Source organism: Camellia sinensis, chromosome 6 (assembly GCF_055761805.1).
Source record: "Camellia sinensis isolate YWXY chromosome 6, ASM5576180v1, whole genome shotgun sequence".
In the NCBI taxonomy this organism is placed as follows: Eukaryota; Viridiplantae; Streptophyta; class Magnoliopsida; order Ericales; family Theaceae; genus Camellia; species Camellia sinensis.
Window position 1 is genome coordinate 108,300,518 of NC_138966.1, and position 21,003 is coordinate 108,321,520.

General features: G+C 34.3%; 1 protein-coding gene across 1 annotated transcript; it reads right to left on the bottom strand.

Annotated features, from left to right (window-relative positions):
• Window positions 1–1,474: 1,474 nt before the first annotated feature.
• On the bottom strand, window positions 1,475–18,670 carry LOC145793487 (uncharacterized). Its single transcript, XM_082876325.1, has 9 exons — window positions 18,631–18,670; window positions 18,148–18,380; window positions 5,864–6,055; window positions 3,368–4,425; window positions 2,742–3,017; window positions 2,289–2,483; window positions 1,960–2,205; window positions 1,737–1,836; window positions 1,475–1,633 (listed from the first exon to the last, which is right to left on the bottom strand). Exons 1-9 carry the CDS (start codon window positions 18,668–18,670, stop codon window positions 1,475–1,477), a joined length of 2,499 nt encoding a protein of 832 aa, XP_082732451.1.
• Between the last annotated feature and the right edge of the window lie 2,333 nt (window positions 18,671–21,003).

Sequence of the window (21,003 nt, forward strand, 5' to 3'; positions counted from 1 at the left end):
GGTTCTTTTTTTTTTAATTTACGTTTTTGTCATTTTTATTTTTATTTGTATACATTAATTTGTTTTTATTTTTCAAAAATAGTTTTTCATGTGTTTTATTTATTTTTAAATTACGTGGCAAATGCTAATTTCTGTTTTTAAAATTTTTTTTTTCCGGATGAGGCGTATTTTTGTGGTTCTTTTTTTTTAATTTACTTTTTTGTCATTTTATTTTTATTTGTATACATTAATTTGTTTTTATTTTTCAAAAATTATTTTTCATGTGTTTTATTTATTTTAAAATTACGTGGCAAATGCTAATTTCTATTTTTAATTTTTTTTTTCCGGATGAGGCGTAATTTTGTAGTTCTTTTTTTTAAAATTTACATTTTTGTCATTTTTATTTTTATTTGTATGCATTAATTTTTTTTATTTTTCAAAAATGGTTTTTCATGTGTTTTCTTTATTTTTAAATTACATGACAAATGCTAATTTTTGTTCTTAATTTTTTTTTTTTGGATGAGGCGCGTTTTTGTAGTTCTTTTTTTTAATTTACGTTTTTGTCATTTTTATTTTTATTTGTATACATTAATTTATTTTTATTTTTTAAAAATGATTTTTCATGTGTTTTATTTCTTTTTAAATTATATGGCAACTGCTAAATTCTGTTTTTAATTTATTTTTATTTTTTTTTACTTTTGTTTTTGGGAAAAAGTTTTTTTTTTACTTTGTGTGTGGTGAGGCGATGCCCCTTTCAATCAAGTTCATGTGGGGATAGTTTGGTAAATTTATCAAAGCACGGGTTGTTGCCAAGCACCTGACAAGCTTTTGTCTCCATTTGACTAATTTAGCCTTTTTTGTCCCGTAGTGGCTAAAATAGCCCACACTTCCCTTGCCAAATGGAGGCTTTGTCTTATTGGGCAAAAAAAATTATTTTGTCTTTTGTGACTATTTTAGCCAAAAAATCTCATTTTAACTTTGCCAAACGAAGGCTCTATAAAAGTTGCATATTAAATAGATTTTCTTATATAAAAAAAATAAAATAAAATGACTACAAAAGGAAAAAATCTTACCATGTGTTTAGTTAGAGGATTTGAGAAGAGATTTAGAAAGAAAAAGAAAAAGAAAAATGGTAGATGAAATGTGAATAAAATATACTTATATTTCACCTAATTTCACCCACATTTTTCCTTTCTATTTTTCAATTCCTTTCCAAATCTCTTAACCAAACACAATGTTATGGTCCTTGCATTCCTAACAAAGATTTTTCGCTTGACCCCAACTCTATTAAAGGGCTAATTGAGAATCAAAAAGTAAAAAGATACTACACAATTGAAGTTGAACTAATCATCCAACTTTAATTCTGTAATCTTTGCTTTTCAAATTAAAATAAAGTTTGTTTTTTTTAATATCCTAGGTTTTTAATGTCATTTTGAGGACAAAGAAACTGCAAATATCATTAATCACTACAGGAAATTCGTTTTTTAGCGGCGTTTTAAAAACGCCGCGAAAATCCTGAAAAACGCCGTAATATCTTATAGTGACGTGTTAAATTTTCGCCGCTGAATCTCGTGGCCTTTTTACTAGGTCCCAATGCCAAAGTTTTAATCTCATCTGACAACAAAGCATTTTCAATAACTAGAAGCTCTTCAACCTATTTTTACAAAGTCAACAAAATTAAACATCAACTAACAGAGAATTAAAAATTGAAAACATGAGAATTGAAAATTAAAAACATGTAAGTTATTAGTACTTACATGAGAATTAAACCATCTGGGAAACTCATCATTGTGACGGCGATCCACATCAAAATCTTTAAGACGATGATGTGACCACTTAATAAAATCACGATGCTCCCTATACATTTAAAGTACTTATAAAATGCAAGATACTTATTAATGGTATCAATAAAATTTTGGAACAAAGATTGTATCTTACTCTCGATATGGGACAACCGCAGCAGTGTTAAATAACACATACCGATGAGCTTGTACCCATGATGTGTTATCAAGCGCAAACCCTTTTCTTTTTCCTAAAGCATGACCCAGTAATATCCCAGGATTGTTGCTAACATCGTAATTCCTTATTGGTCGATTCAATTTTGACTCGACATCATCCAAGTACCTTGAGCAAAAGGTCATACACTCTTCAACTAAGTATCCCTCTGTAATTGAACCTTTTGGATGACTTCGATTACGCATATATGACTTAAGTGTCATAAGATACCTATAAACAAACAAATGCACACATGACTTTCAATTATAAACAAACAAATGACTACAACCTTAAATTGGAGTAGAATTGCACACCTTTCTATGAAGTACATCCGGCGATATTGCACTGGACCAGCAATCTTGGCCTCCTCTGCTAGGTGAATAGGCAAGTGCTCCATTATATCGAAAAAGGATGGAGGAAAAATTCTCTCAAGATGACAAAGTGTAAGAGCAATTTGGGATTGAAGATGATCTAACCCATCTAGCTCTAGAGTTTTGGAGCACAACTGCCTGAAGAAATTGCTTAATTCAATCAATGGTTCAACAACTTTTTTCGGTAACAAATTTCTCACTGTTATTAGAAGTATTTGTTGCATCAATATATGGTTGTCATGACTTTTCAGTCCAGATATGCTATGTTGTTTGAGGTTAACACGACGAGAAATTTTGGATGCATACCCATCTGGAACTTTAATATTCTTCAGGAGTGTACAAAACAAACCTCTCTCTCTATTGTTCATAGCAAAACATGCATGCGGCAAATAATACCTGTTCCCAACCCCTTTTTTAGGATGTAATGCCTTTCGAATTCCCATATCTTGCAAGTCTCGACGAGCATTTAAATTATCCTTTCCTTTCCCATCAACATTTAATATCGTCCACAATACATTATCACACACGTTCTTCTCAATGTGCATTACATCAAGATTGTGGCGAATCAAATTATGCTCCCAATATGGAAGCTCAAAGAAAATACTCCTCTTCCTCCAATTATGATCCTCCTTATTGTCCTCTTTTTCCTTTCCTTTCCTAGTTCTTTTTTGTCTGTTAGTTGGTTGATGCTTAGGCCGTAGCTGTCATAACACATTAGCCCCCGATAACCGAGTTGGACATGGCTCAAATTCAGAAGTTCCATCAAAAGACGCACCATCTTTTCGAAATTTGTGACTTGCATTCAACCAGCGGCGATGCCCCATGTAACAAATTTCCTTCCATTCTTCAAATACCGATGTCGAGTACGTATGTTACAACAAGGACAAGCTAAAGCACCTTTTGTGCTCCATCCAGACAAATTTGCATATGCAGGAAAATCATTTATTGTCCACAGTAAGACTGCGTGCAATTGGAACATTTGATTCGTTTCTGCATCGTACGTCTGAACACCATTTTCTCACAATTCAATCAGTTCATCCACTAACAAGCGCAAGTAGACATCAATGTTATTGCCAGGTGAAGAAGGACCATCAATGAGCAATATCATCATCATATGAGGTTGTTTCATGCACAACCACGGTGACAAATTATAAGGCATTACAATAACTGGCCAACTGCTGTGAGCAACATTCATTGCCTTGAATGGATTAAATCCATCCGCTGCTAAACCTAGTCTGACATTACGAGGCTCACTCGCAAACTTGGGATACAAAGTATCAAAATTTTTCCAGACAAGAGAGTCAGCAGGATGTCTCATTTTGCCATCATCAATTCGGCCCTCTACATGCCATCTCATTAATGAAGCAGTTTTGGATGACATGAACAATCTTTGAAGCCTTGGAATCAAAGGAAAGTATCTCACAATCTTCTGGGGAATTCTTTGTTGCTTCTTTTTATAATCATTCTTCTCACCCTCAAACTGTTTGTATCTAGGCGTTTGACACACTATGCAATCATCCCTACTAGCTGTCTCCTTCCAATACAGTGAGCAATCTCTTGGGCATGCATGTACCTTGTGATAATCGAGGCCCAATTCCCTAAGGAGTGCCCTCGTTGCATAGAACGACTTTGGCAAAGTTTCACCTTTTGGGAATGCATCCTTCAAAAGTTTAAGCAACATCGTGAAAGACTTGTCGCTCCATCCACTAAGGCACTTGATATGCAATAATCGAACAACAAATGACAGCGTTGAAAACTTGTGACACTCTGGATACAACTCTCTTTCGGCCTCCTTCAATAAACTGAAAAATCTTTTAGTTTTCTTATCCGGGCCTCGTTCGATATTAAAACTTCCTGTCTCATTACTAGCACGATGAACCAAGCTTGGTGGAGGAAGTCCGAACCCCTCATATATCATTTCATTGACTTCATCGCCATCATTCGAATCACTGAAATTCTCATTCAATGGCACAGACGCCGGTAAATCTTCCCCGTGAAAAATCCATCTGGTGTAGCTTGGAAGAAATCCATTGACCATTAAATGTTCCCCCAAAAGGTCTTTTTGTACTAGTTTGACATTCTGACACCGTTTACATGGACATGTGACTTCATTTGATAGAGGATTATTTTGGCATGCAAGTTTAACAAATTGCTTAACCCCTTCTATATATTCTGGATGCAACCTATGCTGATTTATCCAACTTTTATCCATCTGACTTCGTCTTACACTACAAATGTCACTGCCAAATCAACAAGGTTCAAAATTATCATTTCATTTTAATTATTCTTAACCTCAATTAAGTACATTACAATGCATGCGACATGACACCATTCACCGCTAACTCTTCTCTAATAGGTTAGTTCATCCTACTTTCCCATTCAGGAATGCACAGTCTATATTGTAAAAAGTAGCTCATACCGCTCTATCCATCTCTAACGAAATTTTGACAGCATCTCCCCATGATTCTCCAAGTACTCAACATAGACTAGGTGTACTGCTACACCTTGTCTAGTATGCACTCAGAGAACATGAGAAGCTATTACACGAAATCTCTACGAGATGGACTACATTTAAGCGGTAGAACTACTAATTACAACATAGACTTGTGCTCCTGAACTGTCCCAATTGGACAATCCAAGAAGAGCTTCATCAAAGATAACTAGGTATCTCTAATGAAGATTCTTGGACGGGTCTAAGGCTTTTTATGTATGCATGGATAATTACTTGCTAAATTAACAACTGTCATGATTATTGCATCCCGGTGGTGCAACCTGAATCAAAACTATCAAGCATACTAGAAGCATTTCTAGCATGTAGCATATTAATGAAGAAACTAAAAGTTTCTACAATGCTCTTGATAGATTATGATATAGAGATTCATAAAAAATGACTAGGTATCTCTATTTATCAACAAAAAAAAAAAAGACTAGGTATCTCTAATGAAGATTCTACAAGAACAACCAGATCCATCAACGGATCTAACATATGTACACATACCTTAGTTATTAATAGAGACGTGTTAAAGTTACATAAATACCATAGAATATGTGCATCGCTACAAACTCGACTGTAATACATAACGTCATTGTTGCTACATTTCTACTTCTAGTAATCTCAATGCAAAAATTGTCAAGTCCAAGTACCACATTCTCCAACATATGAATTATGAAGCATCAGAAAAATGATCTTTACTTTTGGTTATATTCATATTACCAAGTCAGATCATGTCAGTCAACATTTCAAAATGCGACCAAGAAAGAGAATGGCTATATTATAAACAGTTGTTTCTGATCGTAAAGTAACAGTAACGAAAACCAAAAAAAGAAAGTATCCTGCTGTATATATGATCAAATCCTGGCTCCAGCTCACAAGTACACCAAACTGACCAGGTGATCTTCTGAAGTGTTTCACATCATCACATTGAAATACAAGAAGTAGAATTCCCACAAGCTTTATTTTCATAAGCAATTGCAAAGAAATGATGATCAGAAGCTCAGAAAGTAGCACATGTACACACCTTTGAGTCCTTGCAAAACAATGGATCAGAAAACCAAGTTTCATCAATATGTAAACCAGGAGTTAGCATCTTTCGGTTGCAAATGACCGCAACCATAGAAGATGTTAGAACCACTCTTTTGATAGATGGAACTTTTGCACATGATCTTAACACATTAACTGTTCCCTTCAATGCAGGATCAATTAGTTCTACCTGAAATATGAAGCAAAAACAAAACATAAGTCCCATTAGACTAATAAGTTGACAGTGAACAAATGATAATTCATCATCATTACATATTAGAAATCTGTCGCATCTTACTTTATTATACATGATCTGTAATTGATCTCATGAACAACCCTGCCCCTAAGCGATTAGAAATGTAATCCTTGAAAATATTGGATGTTTTTTGTTTCTCTTGGAACGGAAGTAGCAGAACCATTTCAAAATAATGGAGAGAGAGACAAGGGGACAAATTTTTCACACAAGGGAGCAACTACAGTTGACCCTTTAATAATTTATGTCTCTAAGAAAATTCGAAAAAACAAAAAACAAAATACCAAATTCTTATAAGATCAACTCTTATCAAGTATAAGCATTACATTGTTAATCACATGGCATAATCTCTTTCTTGCTTTCACTAGGGCTAAGGAGTTGTTTGACAACTCAATTCAACACTAAAAACTGAAAGTATTCAGTGAAAACAAAAAATAGGAAAATGAAAACATAACTAGAAGAATATTTCAATAATTTGATAATGCTGAGCATTGAGGGGTACTGATAAGCATATAACAAGAGGAACCTTTCCCCACCCAGTTTCCACGAATTTCTAAAGACTTAAAGGAGGGAAAGGTAGGCTTCAAATATCTAGAAGAATATTTCAATAATTTACTCTGTTTGTTACATCAAACTAAAAATTAAAAATCAAATTGAATATTTCAATAATATTCAATAATTTACTCTCTTTGTTACATCAAATATTCAATAATATTTCAATATTATTGAATATTTCAATAATATTTCATATGTAGTCTTCCTTTATCTTAATGTAGGTCTTTTCTCCCTCTAATAATAAAAATTAAAAATCAAACTGTTATTATTTCCGTTGTGAGAAATGTAAACGAAACATTAATAGCTTGATGTGTGTGCGTGAGAGAGAGGTGAGATACATCCACCAAATCCAAAACAATGAATCCAAAACAATGAACTCAAAACAATGACAAATCAGAGATCTAAGTTCATACAAAACAAATGCATATATAATAAAAACTTAAAGATTTGAGTTCTGCAACAAAAAAAAGAGACCGATTGAGCGAGATCTGGAGAGCTTCAAATCTGCGACAGGTTCTGAAATCGACAGATTTGAAATCGATCGAGAGTGTTTGAAATCGAGCAAGAGAAAGTGTTTGAAATCGAGCGAGAAAGATTGGTTGAAATCGAGCGTTTCAAATCAGTGAGAGTGGGGGTTTTTGAGCTTCAAATCGAAAGGGTTTCTGAGCGAGAGAGAATCTGAGTTTAGAAAGTGAGACTGAGAGGGAGACAAGAGTGAGACTGAGGGAGAGACGTTTTGAAAGGGACGGAGTATTGAACGGTGTTCACAAGTTGACCCAAACGGTGCCGTTTTACTGAGATCTGATACAACGTTTTTAAAAACGTTGTATTTAAATAATCTATAATGGCGTTTTTCATAAACGCCATAAAAGAAGCGTTGCAATAGCCATCTTTTCCTGTAGTGAATACAAAACAAGCATACAAAAACAATGTATTAGATATACAAAAACTAGCTTCTGCAGAAAGAAGCTATTCGCGCCTCCATATGAGTAAGATTTACTTCTGATCTAGGCACCTTACATAAACGAACATAATCAAAAGACTTACATATATGCTAAAGGTCATCTAATAATACTTGTAGATTCCAATCCACCAAACCCTCTGAATTTAATTGGCGCACTAATTCCTGGCTATCAGTGAGAACTGAAATGACTTTAATATGACTATGCCAGCACCATTTTAATGTTTCTAGACATGCTCGTGCTTCCGCAACAAGTGGTGATTGAGCTAAAAAGGACAATCGGCGTTTAACAATTTGATTACCCTTGCAATTCAATACAGCCCATGCTGCACCTGCTTACAAAGATTGTTTCAGTTAACTTCTTACTTGGTCCCTTAATTACAAGAAGAGATCATGTTGCCCTAATTTTCACATGAGGAAGATTGCTGGAGAGACCTCGTAAGATTGTAGTTTAGGATAGGTATGAAGTCTACAATTGCAGAAGGATGAGCCACCACCCCATCAAAACAAGCTCTATTTCGGAAAAGCCATAGGCTCCATAAGACCTTAATAGCCTCAACAATAGCTACCTCAACGGGTCCAATGTTGAACCAACGTATTAACCAATCTTGAACCAACAACTCTCCTCCCTACATCAAAATCCAATCCTAACTGTGATCCTCTCCAAACATACTTGGGTATTGGGCATTGAAAACAAAAATGTTCGAGAGATTCTTCCGCCCCCTTATAAGGACACATAGCTTGCAGAATTATTTTTCTTCGTAATAGCGATGCTCTTACAGGCAAAATTCTATGTAAAAGTTTCCATACAAAAAGTGACCACTTGGGTGGAATATTAAGTTTCTAGAGTTGCTTCCAAAATTCACTACAAGCATCTGCCCCAACACTATTTCTGTTGTTCCCAAGCCCCACAGTAGAAAGGTATCCAGATTTCACCGAATAGTCACCACTAGGGGTGTACGCGATGTAGTTTACGCTGTTTAAGAATAAAATTACAAATCAAATGGCAGATTAGCAGATTGATAAATCGCGATTTGGGCGGATTTGTGGATTAAAGAATATTCCAACCAATTATAAAACATTTGCATAATATATAATACTAATTTACATAATATTTTTTTATGTATATAACACAAACTAATTTTACATAATATGGTTCATATATATAACTACTAATTTGTAACAAATTTCACATTTTAAGTTTCTCACATTCATTTTACTTTGATATTTCATTGGAGGTTAAAATATATATATATATATATATGTATTAACCATAGCAGAGCGGAGGATTATAAATTGTAAAGTTTAATTAGCAGTGCGGATTGATGTGATTTTAACAGATTGAACAGTATTTTGCATAACCCTAGTCACCACTCTTGGTATCCTTCCAAATAATTCAATCCGAAACACTTCCAGATGGGAGGTAAATATTAAGAATATGATTAGCCGTCTTCGGTGGAAACAACACACGAACTAAAGGGGCCCTCCACTGCCTATTCTTATTAGAAATCCAATTCACCTCCTCTCCAGTGCTTTACCGTCCAGCTTCCTCTAGCCATTCCACCAAATGGAGACGCGTGACGACAACGGATTCGACGGGCAAGAAGGGAGCCACGTTTGTGAAGCTCAAGCGACAAACAAAACGACGCCAAGTTCTATCATTTTGGCCAAACGGAGGTACGCAATGGAAAGTTTTTTTTTATTTTTTTTATTTACATATCCAGATTCACATCCCTTCTCCCGCCTTTTCATAAATTCGGAACCCAATCCCTCCCTCCCTCTCTCTCTTTCTCATAACCCATTCCTCTATCTACGATTCAGTTTTTTTTCCATTTACAATCAATCAACAATGGAAGGCTTCGGCATCCTTGGACTTCATCATTTGAAAATCTTTTTTTACCCAAACAATTGTAGACACCAAAGGTTAGATTTGTAGTATTTTATTTTTTATTTTTGTTTTCTTTTTCTTTTTCTTTTTCTTTTTCTTTTTCTTTTTCTTTTCAAATCCATTCCAAGTGTATGATGAAATGCCTCAATGACTCATGGACTTGCAAACATGGGTGTGAATCATGATAAAAATCTGGAAGTTAGATGCTCATTTATATGCTCAATTATAAGTTTGATGCTCATTTATATATGTTTGCTAGTCTGTTTGAGAACCCACCTAAAATCTAGAAGCAATAGTTTTCAAGCTCATTTATATATGCTCATTTATAAATGAGCATATATAAATCTCATTTATATATTTCACATTCACTGAACAGATTAGCAATAGTCTATCTGTTTGAGAACTCATTTATACATGCTCATAAATCTGGTAATTTCACATTAATGTCTTGTTTCATACTATCTACAAAATCAATTTTTTCTTTTTCTAAATATTTGATTTGTGAAAAAATGATTGTCTTCTCGTAAATTAATAGAAAAACTTTACAGAAGTATCTAAATTTAATTATTTTTATTTTCTTTTTGTTTATAAATGAACTTGTTGGGATTTTTTTTGGCTTAAAATTTAATTTTAGGTTTTAAATTTTTGATTAAATTAAATCATTTATTTATTTTTTTTATTATAAGTGTTGAATCATCCCGTTAATCACCTTCCGTTAGCCCAAAACGACTAATTTCGATGTCGTTTTGCTAACTCAGCAACTCCATAGACGTGACTTCCTTGGTGCCTTTAGATCTGCCAGACACCACACGTCTCCATCTGGTGGAATGGCTGGAGGAAGCCGGACTGAAGAGTGCTGGAGAGGAGGGAGATCCTTAGAAATCAAATGACTTACCCGGAAACTAGTGAAAAGACTCCCAATTCTACGCCCTGGTAGCTCACTTTTTAAAGTAGGAATCCACTAATCATCAAAAGGATCAATCTTCTTACCGTCACCCATTTTCCAAAACAAACCCTTTTTGAGCAAATCCCTCTTCCATAAAATACCTCGCCATCTCCATGAGCGGTTCACAGGCTTAACCTTTAAGAAATTAAAGTTTTTACAATACTTTGTTAATAATGTCACGACCCGCTTCCCGTACCCAAGGGTTAAGTATCGTAATGGCCAGTAACTGAGGTTACCTCCGGTCAATTATTAAACAAATCAATAAACGCGAGCGGAAGTAATATTTAAGTGAGGGTACTAAAATAATCATTGGAGCTTCTATTTTTATTATAAAATTTATTGACCAAAAAGGCCGATATATAAACATATCATAAAAGTGCTGTGTGTGTCTATTCCACGGCCCCGCGTCTAAGACTTTTCAAAAGCTATTTCTGAATTGCATTGTGTCTTGAAAATTGGTAAACAGCTATAAGGACATGGCAGAGTGAGAAAGATTATACCAAGAGTATAAAGGACAAAAAATAACCATGGATAGTTACGTAACCAAAATATTTAAGATCACTTAGTCTGAACAAATAATCATTTAAGTAGCAAAACTGAGATTATGTAAATAAATAACCATAATCACGGTACCGAACAGAACAGAATAGAAATCACAGGAGTGACAGTCAGAATAGAGATACGGATTCAAGAGATGGCTCCTACGAATTATAGAGGTAGCTCCCACAATAGTGTAGCACTTATCTCCGCACATAACAGAGGTCAATGGATTCATAATAATACAGAGGTACGGATTCAAGAGGTGGCTCGTACGGATTATAGAGATGGCTCCAATTATAGTACAGCACTTATCTCCGCACAACACTTTACTCCGCACATAACAGAGGTCAATAGATCAGAGGGCCACAAAGTTACCAAACAGAGGTCAATGGTTATTTAAGTCCCCCAAGGCGTGGGACTCACGTGGTGGGACTTACAAAACATAATTGTTTATAAGATCATAGTCAAATATTCTTTAAAATATAAACAAACATATCCGTGGGTTTCATTTTAAGCAAATAAGGTTCAGAAATTAATCCGCGTAACTGAAATATTAATATAGTTTATAATAATTTATAAAATATAACTTGTATAAAATAAATTATGGTAAGTCAAAACATACGTAAAATATATCATGGTGACTCAAGGTATAATATAACTCACCTTAACTTTAATACCTCACTCTTTCTTTCTACTACCAAAAACCTTCTCAACTTCTATTATTTTTCCTTCATTTTCTTCCTTGCTTTCTCTCTTTCCCTCTTTCCTTTCTTTTTTTTCCTTTCTTTTCCTAGCTGAATCACCTCCCTATTTATAAGGAGGCGAGAGCAATGGTTGGCCAACACGTGGCCAACGCATATCTTTCCCCAAAGATTTGATTCATAATCATATAGATTTATATTTATCTTATATAAATATTTAAGATAATTATATTTTGACCCAGTTTTTTAATATAATTATATAAATAATTAATTCTTAATTAAATTACATTCTCTCATATACCAACAATAAATTAATTATTTATTTTATTATCACACCCATTATTATTATTATTATTATTATTATTATTATTATTATTATTATTATTTATTTAATAATATATTATCATATACAACCATTATATTAGTATAAAATTTAAGAGACAACTTAAATTTTCGGATTGTTACAATCTTCCCTCTTTTTAAAAATTTCATCCTCGAAATTTGTCATATGTGTAAACTAACGGCTGCGCACTCTGATAAATATATATTAGATGATTAATCTAATAGAAAATATTACCTCAAGAAAAAAAAAACTTTACCAAAAATAACTCACCGTCTATTTGTCAAAAATTGTTTTGGGCCAAAATGAGAAACAATCGGTGTCTTTAAAACCTTTTCATTAGTTTTATTTCTGAAAAAAAATAAAAATAAATAAAATGAGAACATAATCAAACAAACGACTGGAAGTGAAATGACAGAATCATATGCAGGAGTTGAAGGAATTTGAGATGAACTCCCATTTTTTTTTATCTGTGAACTTTCCACTGATGGAGAGTAGTTTCAAAATTAGTATTTTTAAAATTTGAATCCACTTTTTAAAAAGTCGAAATGAATTTTTTTTTTAATATTGAACTGAAAATTATATATATTTAATTATATTATAATTTTGGTAAGTGTTTGAGTCAGACATCTTTTGTTTCTTTTCTTTCTTTTGCAATAACAAATATAAATTATATCTATTATCCTTCACAAATTATGCGCCAAAAAAAAAAAAATTTAACATATATATAAAATCATATAAAATTATAATATAATTAAATCGACTAACAAAATATAACATTTAGGTACTAATTACCCGCTATCCTACTTCTTAAATGTGCATGTGTCCTATGCTCTAATGATAATTTTTTTTTTATAAACCATTGCTCTGATACCATTTGTCACGACCCGTTCCCCGTACCTAAGGATTACGCATCGTGATGGCCAGTAACTGAGGTTACCTCCCGCTAATTCTTCAACAAATCAATAAACGCGAGCGGAATTAATATTTAAATGAGGGTACCAAAATAATCATCGGAGCTTCTATTTTTATTACAAAATTTATTGACCAAAAAGGCCGATATATAAACATATCATAAAAGTGTTGTGTGTGTCTATTCCGCGGCTCCGCGTCTAAGACTTTTCAAAAGCTATTTCTGAATTGCATTGTGTCCTGAAAATTGGTAAACAATTATAAGGACATGGCAGAGTGAGAAAGATTATACCAAGAGTATAAAGGACAGAAAATAACCATGGATAGTTATGTAACCAAAATATTTAAGTTCACTTAGTCTGAACAAATAATCATTTAAGTAGCAAAACTAAGATTATGTAAATAAATAATCATAACCACGATACCGAATAGAACAGAACAGAAATCACAGGAGTGACAGTCAGAACAGAGGTCAATGGATTCATAACAATACAGAGGTACGGATTCAAGAGGTAGCTCGTACGGATTATAGAGGTGGCTCCCACAATAGTGTAGCACTTATCTCCGCATAGCACTTTGCTCCACACATAACAGAGGTCAATAGATCAAAGGGCCACAAAGTGACCAAATAGAAGCCAATGGTTATTTAAGTCCCACAAGGCGTGGGACTCACGTGGTGGGACTCACCAAACATAATTGTTTATAAGGTCATAGTCAAATATTCTTTAAAATATAAACAAACATATCCATAGGTTTCATTTTAAGCAAATAAGGTTCAGAAATTAATCCACGTAACTTAAATATTAATATAGTTTATAATAATTTATAAAACATAACTTGTATAAAATAAATTATGGTAAGGCAAAACATACGTAAAATATATTATGATAACTCAAGGTATAATATAACTCACATTAACTTTAATACCTCACTTTTTCTTTCCACTACCAAAAACCTTTTTCAACTTCTATTACTTTTCCTTCATTTTCTTCCTTTTTTTCTCTCTTTCCTTTTTTTTTTTTTTTTTTTCCTTTCTTTTTCCAGCTGAATCACCTCTCCATTTATAAGGAGGCGAGAGCAATAGTTGGCCAATACGTGGCCAACGCATATCTTTCCTCAAGATTTGATTCATAATCATATAGATTTATATTTATCTTATATAAATATTTAAGATAATTACATTTTGACTTAGTTTTTTAATATAATTATATAATTAATTAATTCTTAATTAAATTACATTCTATCATATATCAGCAATAAATAAATTATTTATTTTATTACCACACCCATTGTTATTATTATTATTATTATTATTATTATTATTATTATTATTATTATTATTATTATTATTATTTATTTAATAATATATTATCATATACAACCATAATATTAGTATAAAATTTAAGAGACAACTTAAATTTTTTGGTTGTTACAAATAAGACCCTACCCAGGTTAGAGTTAGGATCAGACACAATCTTCTAGGTTAATTTAGCAAGTAAAGCTTGATTCAACTTGCCATGATCTTGAAAACCCAAACCACCCTATCGTTTAGGTAGACAAAGACTAGACCAGGATTTTCCAATGAATACCGTGACGCTCTACATCCTTCCAAATAAAATAATTAATAATATATCGAATTTGTTTAATAAAATATTCAAGGGCCTTAAACACTGAAAGCAAATGTATCGGAATGGCTGAAAGAGTGTATTTTTCCAAAACACATCTACCCGCAAAGGATGATTGTGATACCCCTGTTCCGTAATATGTTAATCGGTCCTTAATTTAAATATGATTATGTGTTTGATCTAATTTTGTGTGCCAATTATGTGAATATATGTGATTTTGAAGTTCTATCTGTTCACCGTAGGAATATCTGTTTGAATAATCTTTTTTGAAAATTAAATTGAGGGTCTTACCGGCCACAGAACCCAGAATTGATTTCGCCATTGTGATTGGCATAATTTTTAGAGCCTACGGTGAAATTTAATTGAAAAACTGATTCAGGCCAGATTACATTGATTTAATTAATGATTTAGTGTCATATTAATTATTATTATTAAACTTGATTAGTGGTCTTTTACATAGGGGCCATTTCAATTCCTCCTCTTTTTAACACTTTGGCTGATTTTGAACTCAAGAATAGAGAGAGAGAGGGGGGTCGGCCTTAGAGAGAGAAGGGAGAGAGTTGTGTGGTTTTGGCTCAAGGCCTTGGGAATCTTGAAGATTAAGTCCAAGAATTGACTAGGGTTTGGAAGATTAAACTCCTAGGTGAGTAAATTCATGAGATTGAACTTGTAATTTTGTGTATTCAAGCTAATTGGGTAATCAAGAATGAGAAAAAAGCATGTATTGAGTTGGTGATGTTGAATTTGAAGTCAAATGATGCATGCATGTGTTCAATTGTCATGAAATTGTATAGTTATGTATGAAAAATATGAGTCATGTGGAATTTTGGTTAGAACTCATGCTTGTGGTCATCATTTGCACCATTTAGATGAAGACTGGAGGTTATACCCCACATACATGTACAAATCACAAGAGTATGAACTTGAATGCATGAAATTGTTATGTTGGAAGTAAGCTTGGTGTAAATTTGAGACATGCATGTAGATAATTTATGAAATTGCGCTTCAATATGCGGTAATTTGATGCTTGTACCACGTTAGTACATGTCTAGGAGTAATTTGAGCCATAACATGCATGAATTGTTGGTTGAAAGTCGAAATGAAGCTCAAGAACACAGTTCTGGGTTTTCCAGAATTTTGAGGTCCGCTCGAGCGGGGAACCTGATGCTCGAGCGGGAAATGCGTGCTCCCGGTACTTTTTGCAGACTTGATGTCCGCTCGAGCGGGGTAATTAACGCTCGAGCGTGGGAGCTATTTTGATAGGCCTTCTGCTCGAGGGTCCTATTTCACGCTCGAGCGTATTTTTGATGCAACCAGCACTTTTGCAGGCCTATAGGGTCCGCTCGAGCGGGGACCCTGTTTTCTGAAATTTTGTTCATGCGTTCTGTGTTTCGTTTTCCGTTCTCTTTCACTTGTAAGCACTCTTAGGCATATGTTAAGCATTGTAAATGAGTTAATGAGATAAGAATGAAGCCTAAAGAGGAGTATGTGAATTAAGGAACGGATTGAATTGTTAATGACCCCTTTTGTGTTCATGAAATGTGTAGGGTCAAGTTCCGGGGCAAATCCACAAGCCGATCACTGTGAGTAATATCTTAACAAAAGATGTTTGAATATGTTGTTGTCCTATTGCTTACCTCTATGTAAGTCTGTAAGTTCATTAATTTGAATGGTGGACAATGTCTGACATGAAAGTTTGCAATGGGCCAGAAGCCGTTTTGACAAGAAATAATGAATGGGCCAGAGGCCTTCGATATGAACGATTGGGCCAAAGGCCAGTTTGACACGAAAGTGTGAATGGGACAAAGGCCGTTTTGACATAAACGAATGGACCGAAGGTCGTTTTGAGATAAATGAATGGACCGAAGGTCATTTTGAGATAAACGAATGGACCGAAGGTCATTTTGACATGAACGAATGGACCGAAGGTCGCTTTGAGATAAATGAATGAACCGAAGGTCGTTTTGACATGAACGAAAGGACCGAAGGTCGTTTTGACATGAATGAATGGGCCAGAGGCCGTTTTGACACGAATGTATGGACCGAAGGCCGTTTTGACGTAAACGAATGGACCGGAGGTCGTTTTGATAGAAATAAATGGACCTAAGGTCATTTTGACATAAATGAGTGGGCCGAAGGCCGTTTTGACGTAAACGAATGGGCCGAAGGCCATTTTGACAGAAATGAATGGGCCGAAGGCCGTTTTGACATAAATGAATGGGCCGAAGACCGTTTTGACATGAATGGAAATCTGAATGGGCCAAAGGCCAGAATGTTTGGAACTACAGTCACTTGATTTGAATTTCGTATAGTTATATATATCTGTTAAATAGAATATGAATTGGGCCCAAGGCCATTTGGAACATGTTGTTCTACATTGTTATGTAACTTCTGTATTTGATTTGATATTATTCACTAGGCTTTCGCTCACGCTCATTCATGTGTTTGTAGGTGAGCCAAGAGAAGTCCTGACCCAGCCTCAGTGAAGTCTGTATGGAACAACTAAGGTTTTGAGAGAGTCAGCCCTTGTGTCTCACGCACGAGACCCGTCTTCGCCCTTTTGTTATGTACTTACATTTTGTCAGGTTGGCGAAGTTTTGAATACGTCTTTATGTAGTTTTGCTTGGTTGACTTAGATTTGAATGATCCTGTCTGTACAGTACTTTCTGTTGTGAGTTATTAACATATGTATGTCTGGAATGTTATGATGTGCATATAAGCATAACTCTATGGACAAAGTTTTAAAATTGCTTCCGTTTGGCCCCTTTTACTCTGATGAGTTTTGTCTTATTTGGTTTGAGGCCGTAGGTAATCTCGTGATTTCTGGCCAGTTATGGCCTTAACCCAGAGGGGCGGGTTCGGGTCTTGACAATGATAATTCGCTTTTCCACTCTTGAAATTTAGTCTTGAATTTATGAATAATGGAACTAAACATATTCCTTTTCTTCCCCTTAACATCCATAGAAGCTCCTAAATAATTCCAGGTGTAGCCACCTCTTGAATGCCAAGACAAACCCTTAAAAACACTCGATAACAGGACTCAAGATTGGGACTAACCAGAAAGTCTAATTTGTGGAAATTAATCCTTAGTCCGGATTGATGACAAAAAACATCCAAAAGCCATCTCAAACACCACACCTCCTCCTTTATAAAAGGCATAAAAATTAAACAATCATTACCAAAAAGCAAATGAGAAATCTGTGGATCTTGACGACAAATAGCTATACCTCGACAAATCCCTTGAGAGGCCATCCCCGCAAGACCAGAAAAGAGAGCTTGGATAACAAAAAGAAATAAATAAGGAGAAAGAGGGTCCCATTGTCGTAATCCACACTTAGGTTGAAACCATTCCGTTCTTTGGGAATTAATCAAAATTGAGAACAAAACTGTTGAAATATATTGTGAAATAAACCAAATCCACTTAGGGCTAAAGCCCGTACTTCCAGAACTTTAAGCAAAAAATCCCAATTGACTCTATCATAGGCCTTATTCATATCTAGTTTCATTGCAAAAAAAAAAACACTGTTTCCCAGATTTCTTTTTACGTATGAATTCTAGCACTTCATAAGCAATAATAACATTATCCGTAATCAAACGCCCAAGGACCAAAGCATTATGAACAGGAGTTGTTAAGTAATGCAGAACCTTTCGAATTCTATTGGCTAACACCTTTGCAATAATCTTATAGCCTACATTACATAAGCTAATAGGTCGATAGTCATTAACAGTTTGCGGAGATTTCTTTTTTGGAACAAGGGCCAGAAAAGTTTGGTTTAGTTCCTTGATCATAAATCCTGAATTCAAAAAGGACAATACCATTCTACAGACAGAATTACCAACCAACCCCCAATCTTTTTGGTAGAAAGCAGCAATCATACCATCCGGCCCAGGAGCCTTTATCCCCCCTATTGAAAAAACTAGCTTTTTTAATCTGTAACTCCTTAAAAGGGGCATCCAGCAACACTTTTTGCTCATTTGATAATTGACAATTAATCATATTTAAACATTGCAAATTATTGGGGTAAGAAAAGTTATCTGAAATACCTGACTCAGAATATTGAAAAAGCTCTTTGCAATAAGCCATAAAAGCTTGCTGAATTTTTTATTCGAAATTCCAATTGCTAGTGCATATTTTGACGCATCTGTCTTCAATTTTGTGCCATTTTCCTCAAAATTGATGCAAAAAACGTGATAGACACAGATTTTCACTTCTCTCTCTCTCTATACTCATCTTTTCTCTCCCTTCTCTCTATAAACACACCCAAATCCAAACTTCTCTCTAAGATTTAGCTCAAATCTTCAAGAATTTGAGAGGGCTTTTTATACCAAATCGAAGAGGGCGATGAGGACTGCGTTTATAACCAATTGGATCGAGTTTTCGCCAACTTCGAGTTCTAGAATTTTCTTCCTCTTCATCTCCTAAGCTTGAAGTAGGGATAATCTTAGAGTTATATATTTAGTTTTGCAAGATTATGCTTGTTTGAATTATTTCTTACACGTTTGAGCTATAATTTTGGGTTGGTGAACCCTAGATGATGTTAGAAGATGATTTTATGTTTTTTCTCAAAACTTTTGAGAATATGAGCTATGTTTTAAGGTGTGGATGTTGTTTTGGAAAAATCTTTTCAAAAATGAAACAAAAACCATATTTTTGTGGAAACCCTAGAATTTGGAAATTTTAAAAAAAAATTGAGATATTGTGAAATTGATGCTTAATAATTTGTTATGTAAGTAAATGATGGAAGAAATTTCTATAGTTGTATCAAATGAAGAAATTTTATGAGAAAATGAGAAATTGACATTGGAAGTTTGAGGAATATCTTGTTGTTATTGTTTTGGAAAGACCAAATGCCAAAAATGATGATTAATATATGGAAAATGCATGAAGGTTGATATTGTATTATTTTTTCTTTTGTAAGTGTATTATGATGTTACAATGACAAGAGATGTGAGAATTTGATCACAATGGAGAATTATGTGGTGAAATTGAAAATGGACTATTTTAATGAATGGTACATTTTGTATCGCTATTCCATTTTATCATGGTTGCAATTAATCTTGAATCTCGCATTGGAAAATTATTGTTTTGAGAAAGGAAATTATTTGTGAAACAAGATTATTTTGGAGTAAATACGTTGGTAAGTCCGGATAGGGGGTGTAGTTGGTATTGGTTAAGTTAGCATGAGTGTCTATCTGGTTAGCAACCGATAAAGTGAGGATTGGTAGTGCTTGTTATGCCTAGTTGCAGACACCAATCTAGAGATTACATGAGTCGTATTTACTGCCCATTTGAACTACATTGAAATTATTGAATTGTTAAATTCTCAAATTGCATTGTGCACAAAAGTTTCAAAAGATAAAGATATATGTTTTTTAACATGGTATGGCATATGCATTCATCTCAGGAGATTGTATAAAATGTATATACTTTGTTAAAATTTTCCTACTAGGTTTCGTGCTATCACGACCCAAACCCGCCCCTATGGGTTTAGTACCGTAGCCGGCCAGTAATCTGAGATTACCGAAGGCCTGCTTAATAGTAATACAGTAATACAGAGTACAGGGACTGGCGGAAGCCAAAACAGTAATTAAAATATGTCCAATGAACTGTGACAGTCTGTATGTAAAAAGACTTTTCATATGGATTCACATTCAGAAACAAAATAGTATGTACAATATATACAATCATTTAAGATAGGGACTTAATCCCTATTAGAACAGTACAATACAGTAACCTTCAGTCTATACAGATCATAAACAAAAAAGGGAAATCTAAAACTCCCCAAGCAGCCTCAGCTTGAACAGATCAGGAACCTCGAAGTGAGGCACAAAGGTTGGCTTGACAAAACTGGAGTTTACTCTGACGCTTCTAGCAACGGCCCGGTGCCTGTACACCTACATAAATATAAGCAGTGAGCTAAAGCCCAGTGAATAACATAATGCGTATAGAGGTTAAGAATGAATGTCCTTTCAGTATTGAAAACAGTTAATTGATTCAGTATATCAGTCATTCAGTTATAACAGTCATATGTGGTACATCCATTAGCAGAACAGTACAGTAAACAATAGGTCTTGAAAGACCGAACAGTCAAAGATGACCATCATAACAGTAAACAGAAGTTCCAAGATAGGAACTGACAGAGATCTTAGTAACAGTAGCAGTAACAGTGACAGTAGTTGCTAAGGATGCAACAATACAGTTCAGAATAGAGGACAAACATTCATCCAGTTAACAGTAAACAGTTCAGAAAATAGTTCAGTTGATCATTCAGAAAATATTCATTTTCGAACATATCTTTACAACATTGTTACTCACAGGGTTCTGGGCTACAGATAAGCTAGAGCGCGTCTCCGGATGCCAACCCTACACAGTTACAGAGTGAACACACACTAAGCTACACAGTTGGGAAAATAATA

Excerpts from the sequence above, each read along its gene's own strand:
- LOC145793487 (XM_082876325.1), bottom strand. The coding sequence starts at position 18,670 with ATGGCTTATTGCAAAGAGCTTTTTCAATATTCTGAGTCAG. Across the intron at positions 6,056-18,147 it reads ATGTTATTATTGCTTATGAA|GTAGAACTAATTGATCCTGC; the intron begins GTGCTAGAATTC and ends TTCATATTTCAG. Across the intron at positions 3,018-3,367 it reads GTGGATGAACTGATTGAATT|ACAAAAAAGAACTAGGAAAG; the intron begins GTGAGAAAATGG and ends ACCAACTAACAG.